The sequence below is a fragment of the Vipera berus genome (assembly GCF_964194415.1).
Source record: "Vipera berus genome assembly, chromosome: W".
NCBI classification, from domain to species: domain Eukaryota; kingdom Metazoa; phylum Chordata; class Lepidosauria; order Squamata; family Viperidae; genus Vipera; species Vipera berus.
In genome coordinates, this window is record NC_138210.1 from 33,287,508 (window position 1) to 33,307,631 (window position 20,124).

Genomic DNA, 20,124 nt, shown 5'->3' on the forward strand with positions numbered 1-20,124 from the left:
GGCCTTTTCCTGACAATCCTCTCCAGGCTGCGGTCATCCCTGCTGCTTGTGCACCTTTTTCTTCCACACTTTTCCTTTCCACATAACTTTCTATTAATGTGCTTTGATACAATACTTTGGGAACATCCAACGTCTTTTGCAATTACCTTTTGAGGCTTTCCCTCCTTATGGAGGGTTTCAATGACTGCTGTCAGGTCAGCAGTCTTCCCCGTAATTGTGATTCCTACTGAACCAGACTGAGAGGCCATTTAAAGGCTCAGGAACCCTTTGCAGGTGTTATGGCTTAATTAGCTGATTAGAGTGGGACACTTTGAGCCTAGAATATTGCACCTTTTCACAATATTCTAATTTTCTGAGATTGTGGATTTGGGGTTTTCATGAGCTGTACGCCATAATCATCACAATTATGACAAATCACGGCTTGAACTATCTTGCTTTGCATGTAATGAGTCTATCTCATATATTAGTTTCCCCTTTTAAGTTGCATTACTGAAATAAATGAACTTTTGCACGATATTCTAATTTTTCGAGTTTCACCTGTACTTGTTAAAAGGATAGAATGGGAATCCTGTATCTAGAGGGGGTTAGCCATACATATGTGCATTAAAACATCTTCCCAACCACTTTACCACTTCTCCTCTTCTCAGATAAGTGCCTTTGTACTTCTTACACCTCCTGATTTCTTAAAAGGTGTAGGTTAATGGAAATGCTGCAACATAAAGAAAGATGGTGAACTGAGTCCTGGTGATTTGGGAAAGTTTTGAGGCAGGGGTTGCATAGGATAAGGCTTGAGCAGGTGATCAAGAAAGATAAATTGAATGTGTCAAGCTCCAAATTAATGGCAGATTCTCCCTCTCTTCTCTGAAGGTGGCCCAATGGGAAACGTAAAAGGAAAAGCAGCCAATGTTTGATGAAAAGCAGCATGTCGGGTAAGCATCTCTTCCAAGCACACAAATGCTCAAAATTTTCAGATCAATGTGCTTATCTCTTTGTGATACTAGAAGACAGTACATTTCCTTGTAGTCCTACCAGCAGGATATTGAGGAAGTGATTCACATTTTAGGATTCTTTCCTCTTCTTCTATTTTAAATATATATATTATTAGTTTTTAGGGTTAGGGTTGGGGTTGAGGTTAGGGTTTTTTCAAATAACATTCTCAATATTTAGCAAACAGCATAATTTCTGGGTTCATGTGTTAAAAATGAGTAATAGTTAATTATCATAAACAATATCTTAATTGCTCGATGGTCTTCTTCTTACTAATATATATTCAAAATTACCTATCACATTCGTTTCTCTCTAACTTGTTCTTCTAGTCATTGATAAAAAATATCCCATGTTCTAAAATACACTGAGTCTTCTTTCTCTTTTGTCTTTAAAGTCAATCTATCCATTTCACACTCTAAAATTTTCTTAATTAATTCTTCAGTTGGTAAATTTTCATTTTTCCAATGTTGGGCAAATACAATTCTTGCTGCAGTTAGTACGTGTAGACTTAAATATATACAGTCTTTCTCATAATTTTCTCCTATTATTCCTAATTAAAATAATTCTGGCTTAAAGTCTATTTGTTTTTTTAGTCATTTTCTCCAACCATAAGTGTATTTTTAACCCAAATCTTTTTGCTTTAGGGCATGTCCACCAGATATGGTAATAAGTACCTGGTCTTTATTTGTATTTCCAACACTTGTTTGAAGTATTTTTAAACATTTTTGCTAATCTCACTGGTGTCATATGCCATCTTTAAAACATTTTATATAGGTTTTCTTTATATGCCACTGCTTTCATTAATTTAACATTTCTTTCCCATAACTTTTGCCAATTTTCTAATTCTATATTACTGTATATCCAAAGTTCTTTGCCCATATTATCATTGTTTCTTTTACTTGTTCTTCCTCCATCTTTAAGCTTAACAGATATTTACAGAGTTTCTTAATTAACTTTTCATCTGTTTTTAACAGTATCTGGTCAAATTCTGTCTGTTCTTTATAAAATCCCATTGTTTTAACATCTTTTTCATATCTCGTTTGGATTTGCAAATATGGCCACCATGATAGATCAATACCTTGTTCTTGTAAATCTTGTCTGTCTTTCAATTTTCCTTCATTGTCCAAGATATCTTTATAGGTCACAACTTTGTTGTAATTACAGGTGAAACTTGAAAAATTAAAATATCGTGCAAAAATTCATTTATTTCAGAAGACCCAAGAAGGCCTGAAGGTCTCCCTTGGACTTTGGGCCTGCTGAAACGCTTTCAGCTTTGAGTCCGCTGGATGAATGCATCGATGTGGAACCCAAGGAACTCAGTTGACTCTACCCCAATCTTGCACTTTTCTTTTTTCAATTTAAGTCCTGCTGAGCGGATACCTTGGGGTACCCCACTGTATACTTCCCTCTATGTAGATGCAGTTCCCTTCTTCTATGATTGGGGCCTTTGATGTGCAGGTTCGGAGGTTTTGCTTGATAACAAAATACAGGGAACCAGAATTTGACTTCAAAAATACGTGTTTATTCAGCTGAATAGAGACGGGCTTTTCTAAAACAAATGCAAAAAGCATCACATAGCAAAGATGTCCTATTTTTATACTATTTTGGTTATATACGCACTTCACCCAGCAAAGCTGGCACTCAGTAGATTAAGACTTTGCCCCTTAGGGCTGGCACACTATAGATAAGAAACTAGAAAGCAGAAGTAGCTAGCAGGTTCCCTTTTAGGTGTTTCCCCAGGACACCATCTGTTCACTCTGGGTGTTTCCCCAAGACATCATCTGTTCACTTTGGGTGTTTCCCCAAGACTCTAGCTGTCCCCGAGTGAGTTAGAACATTGAGTGTTTCCTTTGCTGTCCTTTCATGACCCAGCATTCAGAGGCCTGCAAGTGACCAAAGAAAGACGGGCCATCTGGACACATTCACTGTCCCCTAAGTCCTGGTCATCACCTTGACAAGCCAAAGGGCCTTTTGTGGGTAAATGAAATCATGGGCTAAGTCGTTGGATATGTATATGTCCAGAAGGGTCTCCCAAGGTGAATAGGCCATGATGGATACCCCAGACTAACACCAATCACATCTGCCAACCCGCCTTGGACCAGCATGGTAAGTTATGGCCTATTCCTTCCACATGCCAATACAACTTTAAAAATGGCCGTCATTCCCCGGAGGCCCTAGGTCAACTACCCACGCCAGCAGGAAGACCTGCCTGAAGGTAGAGTATGCTAAGAATCACTGGGTTAAATCAGGCTGCCTTTGTACTTTGGACATAGGAACGGTCAACTTTCAAACAATGAAAATGGATGCTCAACTAGAAGAACTGCTGATTGAACTCAATAATATGCATTGGGATATCATTGGATTATGTGAAACACGACGAAAAGGTGAAAATTTAATTGAACTTGATAGGTCTGGGCATTTACTCTACACTAGAGGTACTGAAGATGGATGATGTGGCGGAGTTGGTTTTCTCATCAACCAAAAGCTGAAAGACTCTGTAGTAAAATTTGAAACTATATCAGACAAAGTAGCCCAATGCATCGTTCAATTGAACAAACAATACAAGCTTCAAATCATCCATACTTACACGGCAAAAAGCTATAGTGATGATGAGGTTGAAGAATTTTACGATGATGTGGCCCGCCTTCAAGACACAGAAAAATGCTGATACAAAATACTAATGGGTGATTTTAATGCAAGAATAGGAAGAACAATACCTGGAGAAAAAGTGACTGGCCCATATGGAAGTGGTGAACAAGTTAATAGAGGTGACAGACTAGTAGATCACTTTTTCTTTATAGGTCACAACTTTGTTGTAATTACAGGTGAAACTTGAAAAATTAAAATATCGTGCAAAAATTCATTTATTTCAGTAATGCAACTTAAAAGGGGAAACTAATATATGAGATAGACTCATTACATGCAAAGCAAGATAGTTCAAGCCATGATTTGTCATAATTGTGATGATTATGGCGTACAGTTCATGAAAACCCCAAATCCACAATCTCAGAAAATTAGAATATTACATGCAATCAATAAAACAAGGAGTGTACATAGAACAATATCGGACCTCTGAAAAGTATAATCATGCATATGTACTCAGTACTTGGTTTGGGCCCCTTTTGCAGCAATTACTGCCTCAATGTGGCGTGGCATGGAAGCTGTCAGCTTGTGGCACTGCTGAGGTGTTATGGAAGACCAGGATGCTTCAATAGCGTCCTTCAGCTCTTCTGCATTGTTCAGTATCATGTCTCTCATCTTTCTCTTGGCAATGCCCCATAGATTCTCTATGGGGTTCAGGTCAGGCGAGTTTGCTGGCCTATCAAGCACAGTAATCCCACGGTCATTGAACCAGGTTTTGGTGCTTTTGGCAGTGTGGGCAGGTGCCAAGTCCTGCTGGAAAATGATGTCAGCATCCCCATAAAGCTCGTCTGCGGAAGGAAGCATGAAGTGCTCCAAAATCTCCTGGTAGACGGCTGTGTTGACCCTGGACTTAATGAAGCACAGTGGACCAACACCAGCAGATGACATGGCTCCCCAAATCAACACAGACTGTGGAAACTTCACACTGGACTTCAAGCATCTTGCCATGTGTGCCTCTCCATTCTTCCTCCAGACTCTGGGTCCTTGGTTTCCAAATGAGATGCAAAAGTTGCTCTCATCAGAAAAGAGGACTTTGGACCACTGAGCAACAGACCAGGTCTGTTTTTCTTTAGCCCAGGTAAGACACTTCTGACGTTGTTTGTTGTTCAGGAGCGGCTTGACAAGAGGAATACGACATTTGAAGCCCATATCCAGGATCCATCTGTGTGTGGTGGCTCTTGATGCATTGACTCCAGCCTCAGTCCACTCCTTGTGAAAGTCCCCAACACTTTTGAATGGCCTTTTCCTGACAATCCTCTCCAGGCTGCGGTCATCCCTGCTGCTTGTGCACCTTTTTCTTCCATACGTTTCCCTTCCACATAACTTTCTGTTAATGTGCTTTGATACAGCACTTTGGGAACATCCAACCTCTTTTGCAATTACCTTTTGAGGCTTTCCCTCCTTATGGAGGGTGTCAATGATGGTTTTCTGCACAACTGTCAGGTCAACAGTCTTCCCCATGATTGTGATTCCTACTGAACCAGACTGAGAGACCATTTAAAGGCTCAGGAACCCTTTACAGGTGTTATGGCTTAATTAGCTGCTTGAACTATCTTGCTTTGCATGTAATGAGTCTATCTCATATATTAGTTTCCCCTTTTAAGTTGCATTACTGAAATAAATGAACTTTTGCATGATATTCTAATTTTTCGAGTTTCACCTGTAATTAAATTTTGGTAAGCAACAGCTTCCATTGTTGAAAGCCATCCAGGTATCTTGATAGAAATTTCACTTTTATTTTTTCCCATTCTAAAAGAAGTGCATTTCTTCCAAAGTGGTTTTGAAAATATCTATGTATTTTATTCTTCCCATACCACAGAAAGGCATGCCCCTCTAGGTATAATAGTCTTTTGTCTCTAAGCATTATCCATTCTTTAAGCCATGTTAAAATAGTTACTTGGTAGTATAACCTCTAGTCCGGTAGTCCAAATCCTCCACTTTCTTTCGCTTCTTGTAGCATTTTCAGTGTAATTCTAGCTTTTTTTCCTTGCCAGATAGATTTCAGTATTGTTGTATTCAGTTCATCAAAAAAGGCTTTTTTCCCAGTCTTACAGGTATCATTTGGAATAGAAAAAGTATTTTCGGTAAGATATTCATTTTCACTGTTGCTATTCTCCCCAGCATTGAAAGTTGTAAGTTTTTCCACTTTTCCAGATCCAATTTTATTTGTTTTAGCAATCTTAGATAATTATCTTCTTTTATTGTTACGCAACTTGCTGTTAGATAAATTTCCAAGTATTTAACTTTTTTAACTATTTGAAGATTTTTTTGCTAATTGTTTTTTTGTTTTTCTGTTAGATTTTTTGTTAGCACTTTAGTCTTTTCTGTTTATTTTCAACCCTGTCACTTCTTCAAATTTTTCTATTTTCTCCATAAGTTTAGTGCTTGTTTCAAGCGGATCTTCCAATATAAAAACCAAGTCATCTGCAAATGCTTGTAATTTATATTTTTCATCTTTTATCTCCAGTCCTTTAATTTCTATATCTTGCCTGATGTTTCTATTCAATACTTCCAGTGTAAGTATAAATAATAATGGAGATAGTGGGCATCCCTGTCTTTTGCCTTTTTTAATGTTAAAGTTTTCTGTAAAATCTGCATTTACAATTATTTTGGCTGTTTGTTTACAATAAATTGTTTTAATTACATTTATAAAGTTTTCTCCAAAGTCCATTTCCGCTAGTTGCTGAAACATAAATTGCCAGTTTACATTGTCAAATGCTTTCTGTGCATCAAGAAATATTAAAGCCATCTGTTTCCCTGGATTAATTTCATAGTACTCTAGCAGATCAAAAATCATTCTTAAATTATTTTTTATCTGTCTTTTAGGTAGAAAACCATTTTGGTTTGTATGTATAAATTCGGTCAAAAATTTCTTTAGTCTTTCTGCTATTATTGAGGCAAAAATTTTATAATCTACATTTAATAGCGATATTGGTCTATAGTTTTTTATTTGTGATAGATCAGAGTCTTCTTTGGGTATTAAGGTAATATTGGCTTCAATCCATGTATTTTGCTAAGCTTGTAAGCCGCCCTGAGTCTTCGGAGAAGGGCGGGATATAAATGGAATTAAAATAAATAAAATAAATAAATAAATATTTTAGCCTCCAAAAGTATTTCATTACACAGTTCTTTCAAAATAGGACTTAGTATATCTTGTAATGATTTATAAAGCTCTGCAGGTAACCCATCTGGACCCAGAGTCTCATCATTTTTTTGCCTTTTTATAGCCTCTATAATCTCCATCATTGATATATTTCCATTTAATATATTTTGAATATTCTCTGAAATTTTTGGTAAGTTTGCTTTTTTTAAATACTGCTGTATTTTTTCTTTCTGAATTTCCTCTGCATTCTAAAGTATCTCCTAATAGTCTTTGATAATTTTTTTAATTGTATCATTTGGAAACTGTCATTCACCTTTTGAATCTTGCAGCTTATTTATCAGTTTTTTCTTTTTCTTTTTTCAGTCTATAGGCTAACCATCTCCCCGGTTTATTGGCATTTTCAAAAAAGTTGTTTAGCCCTTTTAATCTGTTGAGCTATTATTTCCACCTCTACTAAGTTTAGTTTATGTTTTATTATCTCCATTTGCTTTTTATGTATTTTCTTTTGTGGATATATTTGTAATTCATTTCCTTTGTTGCTAGTTGTAAGAATTCTTTTTCTTTCAATATAGATTTGTTCAAGGACTATCTTAATTTTTTCTTGGTTCCTCTCCAAGTCATCTTTATTGGGTTATGATCTGCCCAAACATTAGTTTCTATCTCAATTTCTTGTATCATCGTATTAGGTTCCAAAGATGGTGCTGAGAAGGGGCAACACATTTAAGCAGCTGGACTTGAATTCATGGTGGGCAGATCAAGGAGTTGGGAAATTGGGAATGCAGTTGTGTGTTTTCTCATATGTTTTAGTTGTCTATTTAGTTGTGTATTTCTGCATATGTTTCAGTCTCTAGGAAGATTAAAGGCATGGAGACAAAAACATATGAAGAACGATTGCAGGAACTGGGTATGGCTAGTCTAGAGAAATGAAGGACTAGGGGTGACATAATAGCAGTGTTCCAAATTTGAGGGGCTGCCACAAACAAGAGGGGGTCAGCTTATTTTCCAAAGCACCAGAAGGCAAGACAAGAAACAATGGATGGAAACTAATGGGGGAGAGAGGTAACCTGGAATTAAGGAGAAACATCCTGGCGGTGAGGCCAGTTGATTGGTGGAGTGGCTTGCCTTCAGGGGTTGTAGGTATACTATAGGCCACCCAACCAAATAAAGGAAATAGGTGAACGTTTTGCTAGTCAGTTAACTAAGGTATGTAGAAAGCACATCACAATAGTAATAGGGGACTTTAATTACCCTGACATCAACTGGGAGACAAACTCTGCACCAAGTGGAAGATCAAACAGATTCCTGACAAACCTAGCAGACAACTTTGTCTGCCAAAAAGTAGAGAAGGGAACTAGGGGATCAGCCATATTGGATCTAATCCTCACTAACAGAGATGAAATTATAGAAGCCACAGGAACCTTGGGAGGAAGTGATCATGCAATATTGGAATTCAACATTATGGAAACACAAGCAATAGAATACAGTCAAACTAGAGTCTTGGACTTTAAGAGAGCTAATTTCAATAAACTTAGAGAGAGCTTGGGAAGGATTCCATGAATGACAATCCTCAAGGGGAAAACAACTCAAGAAGCTTGGGAAATTTTGAAAAGTGAGATTATAAAAGCCCAGTCTAGCACAATACCAATGAAGAAGAAAAATAACAGCTCTCAAAAGAAACCAGCATGGCTGCATAAAGAACTCTCTGATAAATTGAAAGATAAAAAGGACAAGTATAAAAAGTGGAAAGAGGGGCACATAACTAAGGCAGAATATCAGCAAACAGCTCGAGCCTGCAAAGATGAAGTGAGGAAAGCTAAAGCTCAAAATGAACTTTGGATTCAGTTGGATTCAAACATGATGTGACTACATATAAGGAGATTTTAAGCTTGGAAAGAAATGTCTGGTGTTTGAAGCCGTACAACCTCTTGCGAGATGAGAAGATTGTTCAAACTTGGTTTCAATATACTCAGTTACGGGCCAGGTGGAAAGAAGATCAGAAAATTGGTTTTGCAATGATTGATGAAAATTTGATAAAGCAAATTAGAAATCAGGGTCCAGCACATATCAAATGGATATATCTTGCATTGATAGAAATTGACTCAGAAACAGAACTTGTTAAGGATTGTATGATAAAATGGGCCCAGAACATCCAAGAAGTTATTACAATGGACACGTGGGAAAAGATCTGGGTGAGGAACGTAAAATTTACACAAGCTCAAAATCTAAGAGAGAACTTTTATAAAATGTTTTATAGATGGCATTTAGATCCTAAAAAGCTTGCAAGTATGTATCCGAATTATCAGCCAAAATGCTGGAGGTGCGGTGGCGAAGATGCAACATATTTTCACATATGGTGGACCTGTAAAAAGGTCAAGGCTTTTTGGATAAAAATTTGGTGGAATATGCAGAAGATCTTCAAGCAAAGGATAAAGTTTTGTCCGCAACTCTTTTTGTTGGGTATAATTACAGATGCTACTGTTGTGGACACTAAGTTGATGCTGAATTTAATCACAGCAGCAAGACTTTTAATAGGTCAATATTGGAAGAAGGAGGAACTGCCGACTATAGAAGAGTGGACCTTAAAGATTTCTGACCTGGCAGAAATGGCAAAGATCTCGGCTTATTTGAAAGATCATTCGCAAGAACGTTATATTATGGAGTGGAAGAAATGGATTGAATATATCCAGAACAAATATGGGACTAAAAAGTTTCATTTAGCATTTGAATAAGTCTTCCTTTCTATTTTCTTTTTTTTATATGAAATATTAGTATTGCTTGTAGTTATCTTATATGAGCTAGAGAGTGATAGATTTAAGAATTTATTATTGGTAGCAAATGGATGTTTATGATTTTTTTTTTGTTTTTATACCCTGTACTTAGCTCTGGGAAGTCGGGGGGGAGGGGTGAAAGGGGGGGGAGGGGTAGGGAGGGATAGGTAGGGGAGGGGGAGGGGGGGATTGTCAAAGATAAAATGTATTTTAAAACTTTTCAATAAAAAAAAATGAACTATGGCAGTGATGGTGAACCTTTTAGAGACCGAGTACCCAAACTGCAACCCAAAACCCACTTATGTATTGCCGGGTGCTGGGTGTGTGTGGCCCATTGAGTGTGTGTGGCCCATTGGGTGGGCATGGCTGCAGTGGTCACAGCAGACTGGGTGAACGTGGTCGGGGTGGGCATGGCCACCTTGATGTTGCTTGTGGGGAGGGACGCCTGTGGGGGCCAGGCAGGGTTGGGGGAGATCCAGGGGTCTCTGGTGGATGGGACGGTGGGCAGGAGGCTTGTCCTGCGGGGTGAGGCAAGGTGACGCAGGGGGCAGGGCAGCGGTGCCATTGCTGCAGGGCAAGGCAAGGCAAGGCAAGGCAGGGGCCGGGACAGCTGCTGCCTGACACCATCAGCCCCCCCCAGCGAGTGCATGGGGTCCGACTGTGTCCATCAGCAGCCACAGCCTGCCAGCCCCTTGGTTTCAGCGCAACGTGGCTGTTTGCCACCAGCCGCAGCCATTTGCCGCCTCACGCATCACAGTATACCGGTTTCTTACCACCACCGGGCTTTTTCCATAGCCTGATGGCAGCGGCACTGGGCAGGAGGCAGCAAACGGCCAGTTTTGGCGTGACGTGGCCATTTGCTGCCAGTCACGGCCATTTGCCGCCTTGCATGTCGCACCCACCCATCGCAAATCTTTTCAGAAATTCACCGCAAAGGACGCCCAGCATGAAGGACGCCAGCACAACTCCCAGGAGCCAGAGGGGCACCTCATGGCAGCAGCACTGGGCAGGAGGCGGCAAACCACCTCAACACCCTGCCACTGCTGCCTGGCACGGCTGCCCCAGGGCTGTAGGGGCTGGCCTGGCACAGGAAGGGCACGCACCCCACCCTCCCGCCACCATGCAGGGTAAGGTTGCTGCGCCCGCCCCCACCCAGATGCCCTTGCCTCCCTGAAGCGTTTTTTTTACTAACCTGCCTTTCAGCTGCATTCCATTTCTCCATTCGCTTCTCAGCCTTCGCTGCATGTTTTAGACTATTGTTTTTTTTAAAAAAAAAGTTCTATCAGACTTTCTAACTTCTTGAGATCTCGCGAGAAGTTAGAAAGTCTGATGGAACTTTTTTTTTTACTGATAGTCCCACGAACACGTGGTGAAGACTGAGAAGCAAACGGAGAAACAAAATGCAGCTGAAAGGCAGGTTAGTAAAAAAACGCTTGGGGAGGCGGGGGCAGGTTCAGCCACCCTACCCTGTGTGGGTATTGATGCAGGTTGCTCATGGATGGGACTGAAGGCCTAGGACTGGGGCAACGGCACGCGTGCCCACAGAGAGGGCTCTGGTGCCGCCTATGGCACGCGTGCCATAGGTTCGCCACCACAGAACTAAGGCTTGCGACAAAAGTCAAAAATAACAACAACAAAAAAGCTTCTTTCAACATGTAAAGAACGAGAAAAAAGTTAAGGAAATGATTGGTCCATTAGTGGGAGAAAGTGGCAAGAAGGTGACAAGCAACAGGGAGAAAGCAGAACTACTTGGTTTTTGCATCCGTCTTTACACAAAGGGAAAAAACAGTCCAACCTATCAAAAACAGTACCGTAAAAAACAGATTAGAAACACAAGTTAAGATAGGCAAGAAAATGGTAAGTGAGCACCTGTCCATCCTAGATGAATTCAAATCACCAGGACCAGATGGACTACACCACAAGGTTCTGAAGGAACTGGCAGATGTGATCTCAGAACCACAAACATGAGTTTGTCAAAAACTGATCATGCCAGACAAATTTTATTGCATTCTTTGACCAGGTGACAAAATTAGTGGACCAGAGGAATGCTGTGGATATAATTTACTTGGACTTCACTAAGGCATTTGATAAAGCAGACCACAGCCTACTACTTGCTAAGATAGAAAAATGTGGGTTAGACAGCATCACCACCAGATGGATTCGTAGCTGGCTGACAGGCTGTACTCAGCGTGTGGTCCTCAATGGATCTGCATCTACATGGAGGGAAGTGTGTTAGTGGGGTGCCCCAGGGCTCTGTTCTGGGCCCAGTGCTCTTCAACATCTTCATCAATGATTTGGATGAGGGGATAGATGGGGAACTCATCAAATTTGCAGATGACACCAAGCTAGGAGGAATAGCCAACACTTTAGAAGATAGGCTCAAGATACAGGAGGATCTTGACAGACTTGAACACTGGGCGCTATCTAACAAAATGAAATTCAATGGTGAAAAAAGTAAGGTTCTACATTTAGGCAACAAAAACAATATGCACAGGTACAGTATAGGTGCTACCTTGCTGATTAGTAGTAACTGTGAAAGGGATCTCGAACTCCTATTGGACAATCACTTAAATATGAGCCAGTAATGTGCTGCAGTTGCCAAAAAAGCCAACACAGTGCTAAGCTGCATTAACAGAGGGATAGAATCAAGATCATGTGAAGTGTTAATACTTTATAATTCCTTGGTAAGGCCACACTTGGAATGCTGCAACCAGTTTTGGTCACCATGATGTAAAAAAGATGTTGAGACTCTAGAAAGAGTACAGAGAAGAGCAACAAAAATGGTTAGGGGACTGGAGGCTAAAACATAAAGAATGGTTGCTGGAATTGGGTATGTCTAATGAAGAGAAGGACTATGGGTGACATGATAGCAGTGTTCCAATATCTCAGGGGTTGCCACAAAAAAGAGGGAGTCAAGCTATTCTCCAAAGCACCTGAGGGCAGGACAAGAACCAATGGATGGAAACTAATCAAAGAGAGAAGCAACCTAGAACTAAGGAGAAATTTCCTGACAGTTAGAACAATTAATCAGTGGAACAACCTGCCTCCAGAAGTTGTGAATGCTCCAACACTGGAAGTTTTTAAGAAGAGACTGGACAACCATTCTTTTGAAATGGTATAGGGTTTCCTGCCTGAGCAGGGGGTTGGACTAGAAGACCTCCAAGGTCCCTTCCAACATTATTATTATTATTATTATTATTATTATTATTATTATTATTATTATTATTATTATTATTATTATTATTGTTGTTGTTGTTGTTGTTGTTGTTGTTGTTGTTGTTGTTTTGTTGTTATATGTTTTTAAGAAAAAAACTGGACAGCCACTTGTCTCAAATTGTATAGGGTCTCCTGCTTGAGCAGGGGGTTGGACTAGAAGACCTCCAAGGTCCCTTCCAGCTCTCTACTGATTGATTGATTGATTGGACCACGATCCCCTGCTCAGCTGAGTCATCAGTGTCATCACAATCCACAGCTATTGATGTAGGGTAGATGCTTCCTGATTATTTCTACAATCCACTTACTGAGGATGGTCACAAAGTGGCATAATCAGCTACTGATATGCTTGGAGGACAGACAATCCGACTGATTCAGCCATCTAATTTCAGCCTGAAGAGCAAAAAACCTCTAGTCAAGCAGACTGTCCAGGTAAACTAGCAATCTGCTTACAAATACGATAGTATTCAAACTTTAAAAGAGTACCACAAAAAACAGCTGCGCAGCAAGTGTTCCACTGAACTAAACCAGACATTCTAAATTAAAATTGCAATCACACAAGCATTTACCAAGGATGAACCACGGCTGTTTTCAAACTACTGCTGTTTTAAAGACTACACTTTTGTTCAGATGCACATTTCTGGTCAGATGACCTCACAATGAGTAATTTCACAGTCAGTGCAAACAGATATTCTCTTGTACAGTAGCCTTCCTGTTTTAGATTTTTAGTTTTATGATTTGTGATCTGGCTGCTAGCTTGATCAACTGGACAAAGTCCCAGTTCTCTTTAGCTAACAACAACAACAACAACAATAATATGTTTGAAGGGACCTTGGAGGTCTTCTAGGTGTCTTGGGTGCAATCCCAAAACAACTTGAGCACCACTAGCCATTAGTCAATTGCAAAAGGTGGCCTTACTAGGAACTGCTTCCATCCTGCGACAATATCTGTAATACCATCAAACATCCACATCTGCCTATCCCAGGTCCTTGGTGAGGACTTGATAGGTGGACAAAGATGTCAAATCCAGTCTAAACATCTGGCTGACTGTGCAATGATCAATACTAATATGTTGGAAGGGACCTTGGAGGTCTTCTAGTCCAGGGCTTTTCAACCAGTGGTATGGGTACCACCTGTGGTACATTGGCACCTGGCAGGTGGTACGTGACCATCCTAGAAAAGTAGCGAGGGAAGGGAATGAGCTGAACCGGTGGCAGCACCGCACAAGCCTGAGTGAGAGATGGCTGGAGCTGCAGGGCTGTCAGGGCTCAGCAGAAGCGCCAGGATCAGTGCCAGGATCCAGCTGCTGAGCCCAGAAGAAGCGCCGATCAGCTGGAATGTTGCAGCATCCCCAGGGTCTTGTGATTTACATTCAGATGCTTGGCAACTGATTCATATTTATGACAGTCACAGTGTCCCAGAGTCATGTGAAGTGACCAAAACCTGCTGCAACCACCCAGCAGACGGAAGGAATAAAAACCAAACATACCCCCACCCCACCCCTGCTGCCAATCCTCAACAGAAATGCTCACAACAATGAAAAGCTTGGACAGGAGAAAGAGCGCCGCCGGGTGGGCAGGCAGGTGTCTTGCTCAGCTGTGGCTTGGGGATCAATTTTCAGTGCCATTGTAACTTTGAAGAGTCACTAAGCGAACTGTTGTAAGTCAAGGACTACCTGTAGTTCATCACTTTTTTCCTTTTTTTTTTTTTTGGTCATCACGTTTTTGACACCTTGCTAGGCAACTGGTGGTACTTGGATGTTGCCATATCCTAAAAGTGGTACAATGGGTGAAAAGGTTGAAAAGCCCTGTTCTAGTCCCTCTTCTTTATGAAGTATATATTAGAAATAATATTTTTCATTATTTTCTCATACAAATGAAAAAACAGTAGATGAGACTCAATTTCATATTCATAGATGTTGCTATTTGGATAGACCACGTTGAAGAAAACTCTTTTCAAAATAGTTTAACATCATTGTTGCCTTTTACCTGGCATTGCATTAATTTAGTGGTTGCCAAATGGAAAGATGCTACTATGAATACAGTTGAATAGTGATCTGTATAAAAAGAAACATACCACAAGGCTAGGAAAATTGAGATGAAGAGGCAGAGAGATCCTGTGTCTGCACTGAAAAGGTTCTTGGTTATCTTTTGTTTCCCAAAAAAATCTGGCAAGTTGTAGTTAGTTTCCTCTTTAGAAAAAATTTCCCAGTTTTTTCTGCAGAGAATGAGTATTTGGTTTAAGTTCATAATGTATCTGCCAGGGGATGGTACAGCAGAAAGGAAGCAGAATAGAACAGAATAACAGAGATGGAAGGTACCTTGGAGGTCTTCTAGTCCAACCCCCTGCTCAAGCAGGAGACCTATACCATTCCAGACAAGTGGCTGTCCAGTCTCTTCTTAAAAGCCTCCAGTGATGGAACACCCACTTCTGCAGGCAAGCCATTCCACTGGTTAATTGTTCTCACTGTTAGGAAATTTCTCCTTAGGTCTACGTTGCTTCTCTCCTTGATCAGTTTCCATCCATTGTTTCTTGTCTTGCCTTCTGGTGCTTTGGAAAATAGGTTGACCCACTTCTCTTTGTTGCAGCCCCTCAAATATTGGAACACTGCTATCATGTCACCCCTAGTCCTTCTTTTCACTAGACTAGACATACCCAATTCCTGCAACCGTTCTATTTTTTTTAAGCCTATTTTAGCCTCCAGCCCCCTAATCATCTTTGTTGCTCTTTTTGGCACTCTTTCCAGAGTCTCAACATCTTTTTTATATTGTGGCAACCAAAACTGGATGCTGTATTCTAAATGTGGTCTTACTAAGGCTTTATAAAGTGGTACTAATACTTCACGTGATCTTCATTGTATCCCTCTGTTAATGCAATCCTAGATTGGCTTTTTTGGCTGCTGCTACACACTGCTGACTCATATTTATGTAATTGTCCACTAGGACTCCAAGATTGCTCTCACAGTTACTGCTATTGAGCCAGATTTCACCTAATCTGTAACTGCACATTTGGTTTTTCTTGTGTAAGTGTCTGCAAATTTGATGAGTTCCCCATCTATCCCCTCATTGAAATAATTGATGCAGATGTTGAAAAGCACTGGGCCCAAAACAAAGCCCTGGGGCACCCCACTACACACTTCCCTCCATGTAGATGCAGTTTCATTGAGGACCACATGCTGAGTACGGCCGGTCAGCCAGCTACGAATCCATCTGGTGGTGATGCTGTCTAACCCACATTTTTCTACCTTATCAAGTAGGTTGTGGTCTACCCCAAGGGTCTGCAAGGCCCTATTCGGAACCGGGCTGTGTGAGCGGTGGTCCAGTGAGCACGAGCAGCTCCACTCTCGCAGGCGGTGCCTCAAAGGCTTCTCTCTTGCATGAATGAAGCTGCGCGTGCACACCGGCCTGCACCACCTCCTCCCTCTTGCTGTCAAACTGAGGCATGCGTGACAAGGCATCTGCCAGAAAGTTCCGACCCCCCGGCACATACTTCAGCACAAAACGGAAGCGACGGAAGTACAAACCCCTCGTCGCTTGTCGCCTAAACATGTCCGATGGGCCTTATACTTCCGTCGCTTCCGTTTTGTGCTGAAGTATGTGCCGGGGGGTCGGAACTTTCTGGCAGATGCCTTGTCACGCATGCCTCAGTTTGACAGCAAGAGGGAGGAGGTGGTGCAGGCACTCATCCCGACACTGGCAACTGAGGGGATTGGTTCGGAGAGTGCTAGACAGGTATCGGAGGAGAATTTGAACCAGGCCATCCAAAGGACCTTGCAGGAGGATGCCTGGTTGCGGAGTAATCCGGGACTATTAACTATGCAAGACGGTTTAGCGTGGCATGGAACACGACTGTATGTACCCGAAACCGTGCGGCCACGCGTTCTGCATGGGTGTCACGACGCCAAACAGGCGGGACATTTCGGGTTTGTGAAAACCTTACATCTGGCACGTCGTCGATTCTGGTGGCCTCGCATGAAGAGTGACGTCGAGCAGTACGTACGGCGTTGCCATATTTGTGCCACTACAAAGCCCCAAGTTGGGAAGCCTTTGGGGTTGTTGCAACAGGTGGCTGACCCAACCCGGCCTTGGCAGGACATCGCCATGGACTTCGTTGTGGACCTCCCAGAGAGTAAGGGTCACACCGTTATCTGGACGATAGTTGACCTGTTTTCTAAACAGGCACACTTTGTCCCGTGTAAGGGGTTACCATCAGCCCGTCGCTTAGCTTGGTTGTTCCTCACGCAAGTATACCGACTGCATGGAGTGCCGCGGCGTGTGATTTCGGATAGAGGGGTGCACTTCACAGCCCGGTTTTGGAGAGAGTTCCTGCGTCATATCGGCTCGTCCCAGGGATTGAGTACCGCCTATCATCCCAGCACCAACGGGGCCGCAGAACGAGCCAACGCTGCTGTTGAACGTTATTTACGGAGCTATGTTTCTTTCCGGCAGACGGACTGGGTAGACCTGTTAGCGCTTGCTGAAGTCGCATACAATAACGCAGTTCACAGTAGTACTGGCTTCTCTCCATATCGGGTGGTCACTGGTCACGAGTTCGTTCCCTTCAGTGAATGCCCTCAGGAAGAGGCGTCTCCGTGCTCACCGCTTGACTGGATGCGTCAAATCACGGCTGCCTGGGGGGCGGCGAAGGAAGCGTTGGATCGGTCCGCCGCGGCGACCAAAGCACAGGCGGACAAAAAACGAAAACCCTTTGCTACACCGCGGGTGGGGGACCTGGTTTACTTGTCCACCAAGTATTTACGGTTACAGGTCCCGTGCCGTAAGCTAGGACCCAAATACCTCGGGCCGTTCCGGGTGGTGCAGGTGGTAAACCCGGTAACGGTGCGGCTGCGGTTGCCTAAGTTTTTGGGTAAGGTCCACCCGGTGTTCCATAGTAGCCTGCTGAAACCTGCTCCAGCGGCTACCGCGGCAGCAGGGGAGGGGGGTCCCGGACCGGTTCACGCCGACCAATATGAGGTGCAGGAGGTCTTGGACTCCAGAGTGCGGAGGGGCGCCCTACAATATCTCCTTCGGTGGAAGGGGTACCCGGTGGAGGAGGCAACGTGGGTGTCGCGGGAAGATGTCCATGCTCCACGTTTGATCCGGGCGTTCCACCGAGCCCACCCTGGCAGGCCGGGGGGTGGGGGTCATGGGGGTGTGTGCACAGTGAATGATGCTATAACCCTGTTCTCTACATCTGCAGGAGGACCCTTGGTAGGGGGGGCGGCATGTCGGGCCGAGCACGCCCGACATTCGGACGGGCCGCGGGGTGGCTCACCAGACTGCCAGGCTCCCGCAGAGCACCCCGTCAGGCCCCGAAGCCTCCCGCCGGCGCCCGTCATCTCCCGGAGGGCCAGGACGGCATTCGGCCCTCCCCAGCACTCCGGTAACCGGAACAACCCACCAGGCCCCAAAGCCTCCCGCCGTCGCCCGTCGTCTCCTGGAGGGCCGGGTCAGCACACGGCCCTCCCCAGCGACCCGGTAACCGCCCGGAGCAACTTACCAGGCCGCAGGGTCGTTCGCAGGCATCCTCGCCTCCTCGCTATGCTGCCGGGTTCCGGAAACGGCTGGCCACGCCCACGCTACTCCGACGGATCGGGGAATGGGCCAGCGAGAAGAACGGCGCAGCAGCGGGCCGCCCGCCAGCTGGGGAGGCCGCGGACCAGCCAGCCGGGTTCCAGAGGCTGCTTACAGGCCGGGAAGGGGCCGTACGAAGAACTAGGCGGTGGCTGCCCAGCGCCCGAGCCGCAGGGCAAGAATGGGTGCCTGGGTGGGTCAGGGGGTGACGGAGACAACCGGTGGGCCGGGAAGGGGTTGAGCGAGCAGCTCGCGGCGACCTGGGGTGGTGGGGGGAAAGAAGAGTCTAGGCAGAGCTCTGGGGGAAAAGAGGGAGGTTTAGGCTGGGGGGTAACTTACCGGCTGCATTGGTGGTGGGACGGGAGCCAAGAGGAGGGAACCATGGGAGGCGGGGTTAAGTAGGGTGGGGGCGTGGTGGTGTAATTAAGGGTGTGGTGGTGGGAGTTAGCCTTGCCGGTTATTTAACAGCGTTGACTGTGCTGTAAAGTCAACGCTGACTTCATTTGTCTTTGAGCGAATGTTTATGCGGATAATAAACACGGCTTAGAAGAACCAGCTCCCGTTCCGGTGTCAATCTTTGGGTGGCTCGTCGGACGGGGCCTGAAAGCCCAGTTCACCTCTCTCCCCCACCCAGCCAGGCCACCAAGCCGCAAAGGATGGGGACCACTGGTCTACCCTGTCAAATGACTTACTGAAATCTAAGTATATTATGTCCACTGTATTTCACTGGTCCACTAATGTTGTCACTCTGTCAAATAATGAAATAAGGTTTGTTTGGCATGATATGTTTTTGAGAAACCCATGTTGGCTTCTAGTTATAACTTTGCTTGCTTCTAGGTGTTCCCAGATCTATTGCTTGATTATCTTCTTTTGCAATTACCTTTTGAGGCTTTCCCTCCTTATGGAGGGTGTCAATGATGGTTTTCTGCACAACTGTCAGGTCAGCAGTCTTCCCCATGATTGTGATTCCTACTGAACCAGACTGAGAGACCATTTAAAGGCTCAGGAACCCTTTGCAGGTGTTATGGCTTAATTAGCTTATTAGAGTGGGGCACTTTGAGCCTAGAATATTGCACCTTTTCACAATATTCTAATTTTCTGAGATTGTGGATTTGGGCTTTTCATGAGCTGTAAGCCATAATCATCACAATTATGACAAATCACGGCTTGAACTATCTTGCTTTGCATGTAATGAGTCTATCTCATATATTAGTTTCCCCTTTTAAGTTGCATTACTGAAATAAATGAACTTTTGCACGATATTCTAATTTTTCGAGTTTCACCTGTATGGTTCAATAGTTCTGAGATCATGTCTGCCAGCTCCTTCAGAACTCTTGGATGTAATCTGTCAGGTCCCAGTGATCTGAAGTCATCTAGAGTGGACAGGTGTTCTCTTACCTTTTTGTTGCTTTTTAAAAAACATTTCCTAGTCTGTCTTTTACAGTTACGTTTTTGGCAGGTTGGGCTATATTATCTTTTTGTGTGAAGACAGATGCAAAGAATGAATTAAGCAGCTCTGCTTTCTCTGTACTGCCTGTTCTCGACACCGCCGAGCAGCTGATCAGCCCAGGACAGGTCCGCATGGCTGTGACACAGCCGGGCAGCCGGGAGGTCTAACAGCCCGCTGATCAGCTAAACGCACAGCTGAACCTCTCCCTGTGCTGACTTTGTTTGCGAATCATTAAAGCATCTGTTGTAATGTTCCTGTTTGCCAGTGGCCTGTTATTCTGTGTTCTGGTTGGAAGAGACCAGGGATCGGTAAGGACGTTGACAGGAAAGTCAGCGCTCATCCTATTCTGTTACCCTTCACATTACCCCTTAGGGAATGGCTGAAGGA

At 43.5% G+C, this 20,124-nt stretch overlaps 1 protein-coding gene across 1 annotated transcript in view; it reads left to right on the forward strand.

The window, feature by feature from the left end:
* Positions 1–20,124, forward strand: part of LOC308676567 (thyroid hormone receptor alpha-like) — a 367,592-nt gene that overhangs the window by 216,960 nt on the left and 130,508 nt on the right. Inside the window, exon 3 of the mRNA XM_081342444.1 lies at positions 868–929. Coding sequence (XP_081198570.1) covers positions 868–929 — 62 coding nt within the window. The remainder of the gene's footprint in view (positions 1–867; positions 930–20,124) is intronic.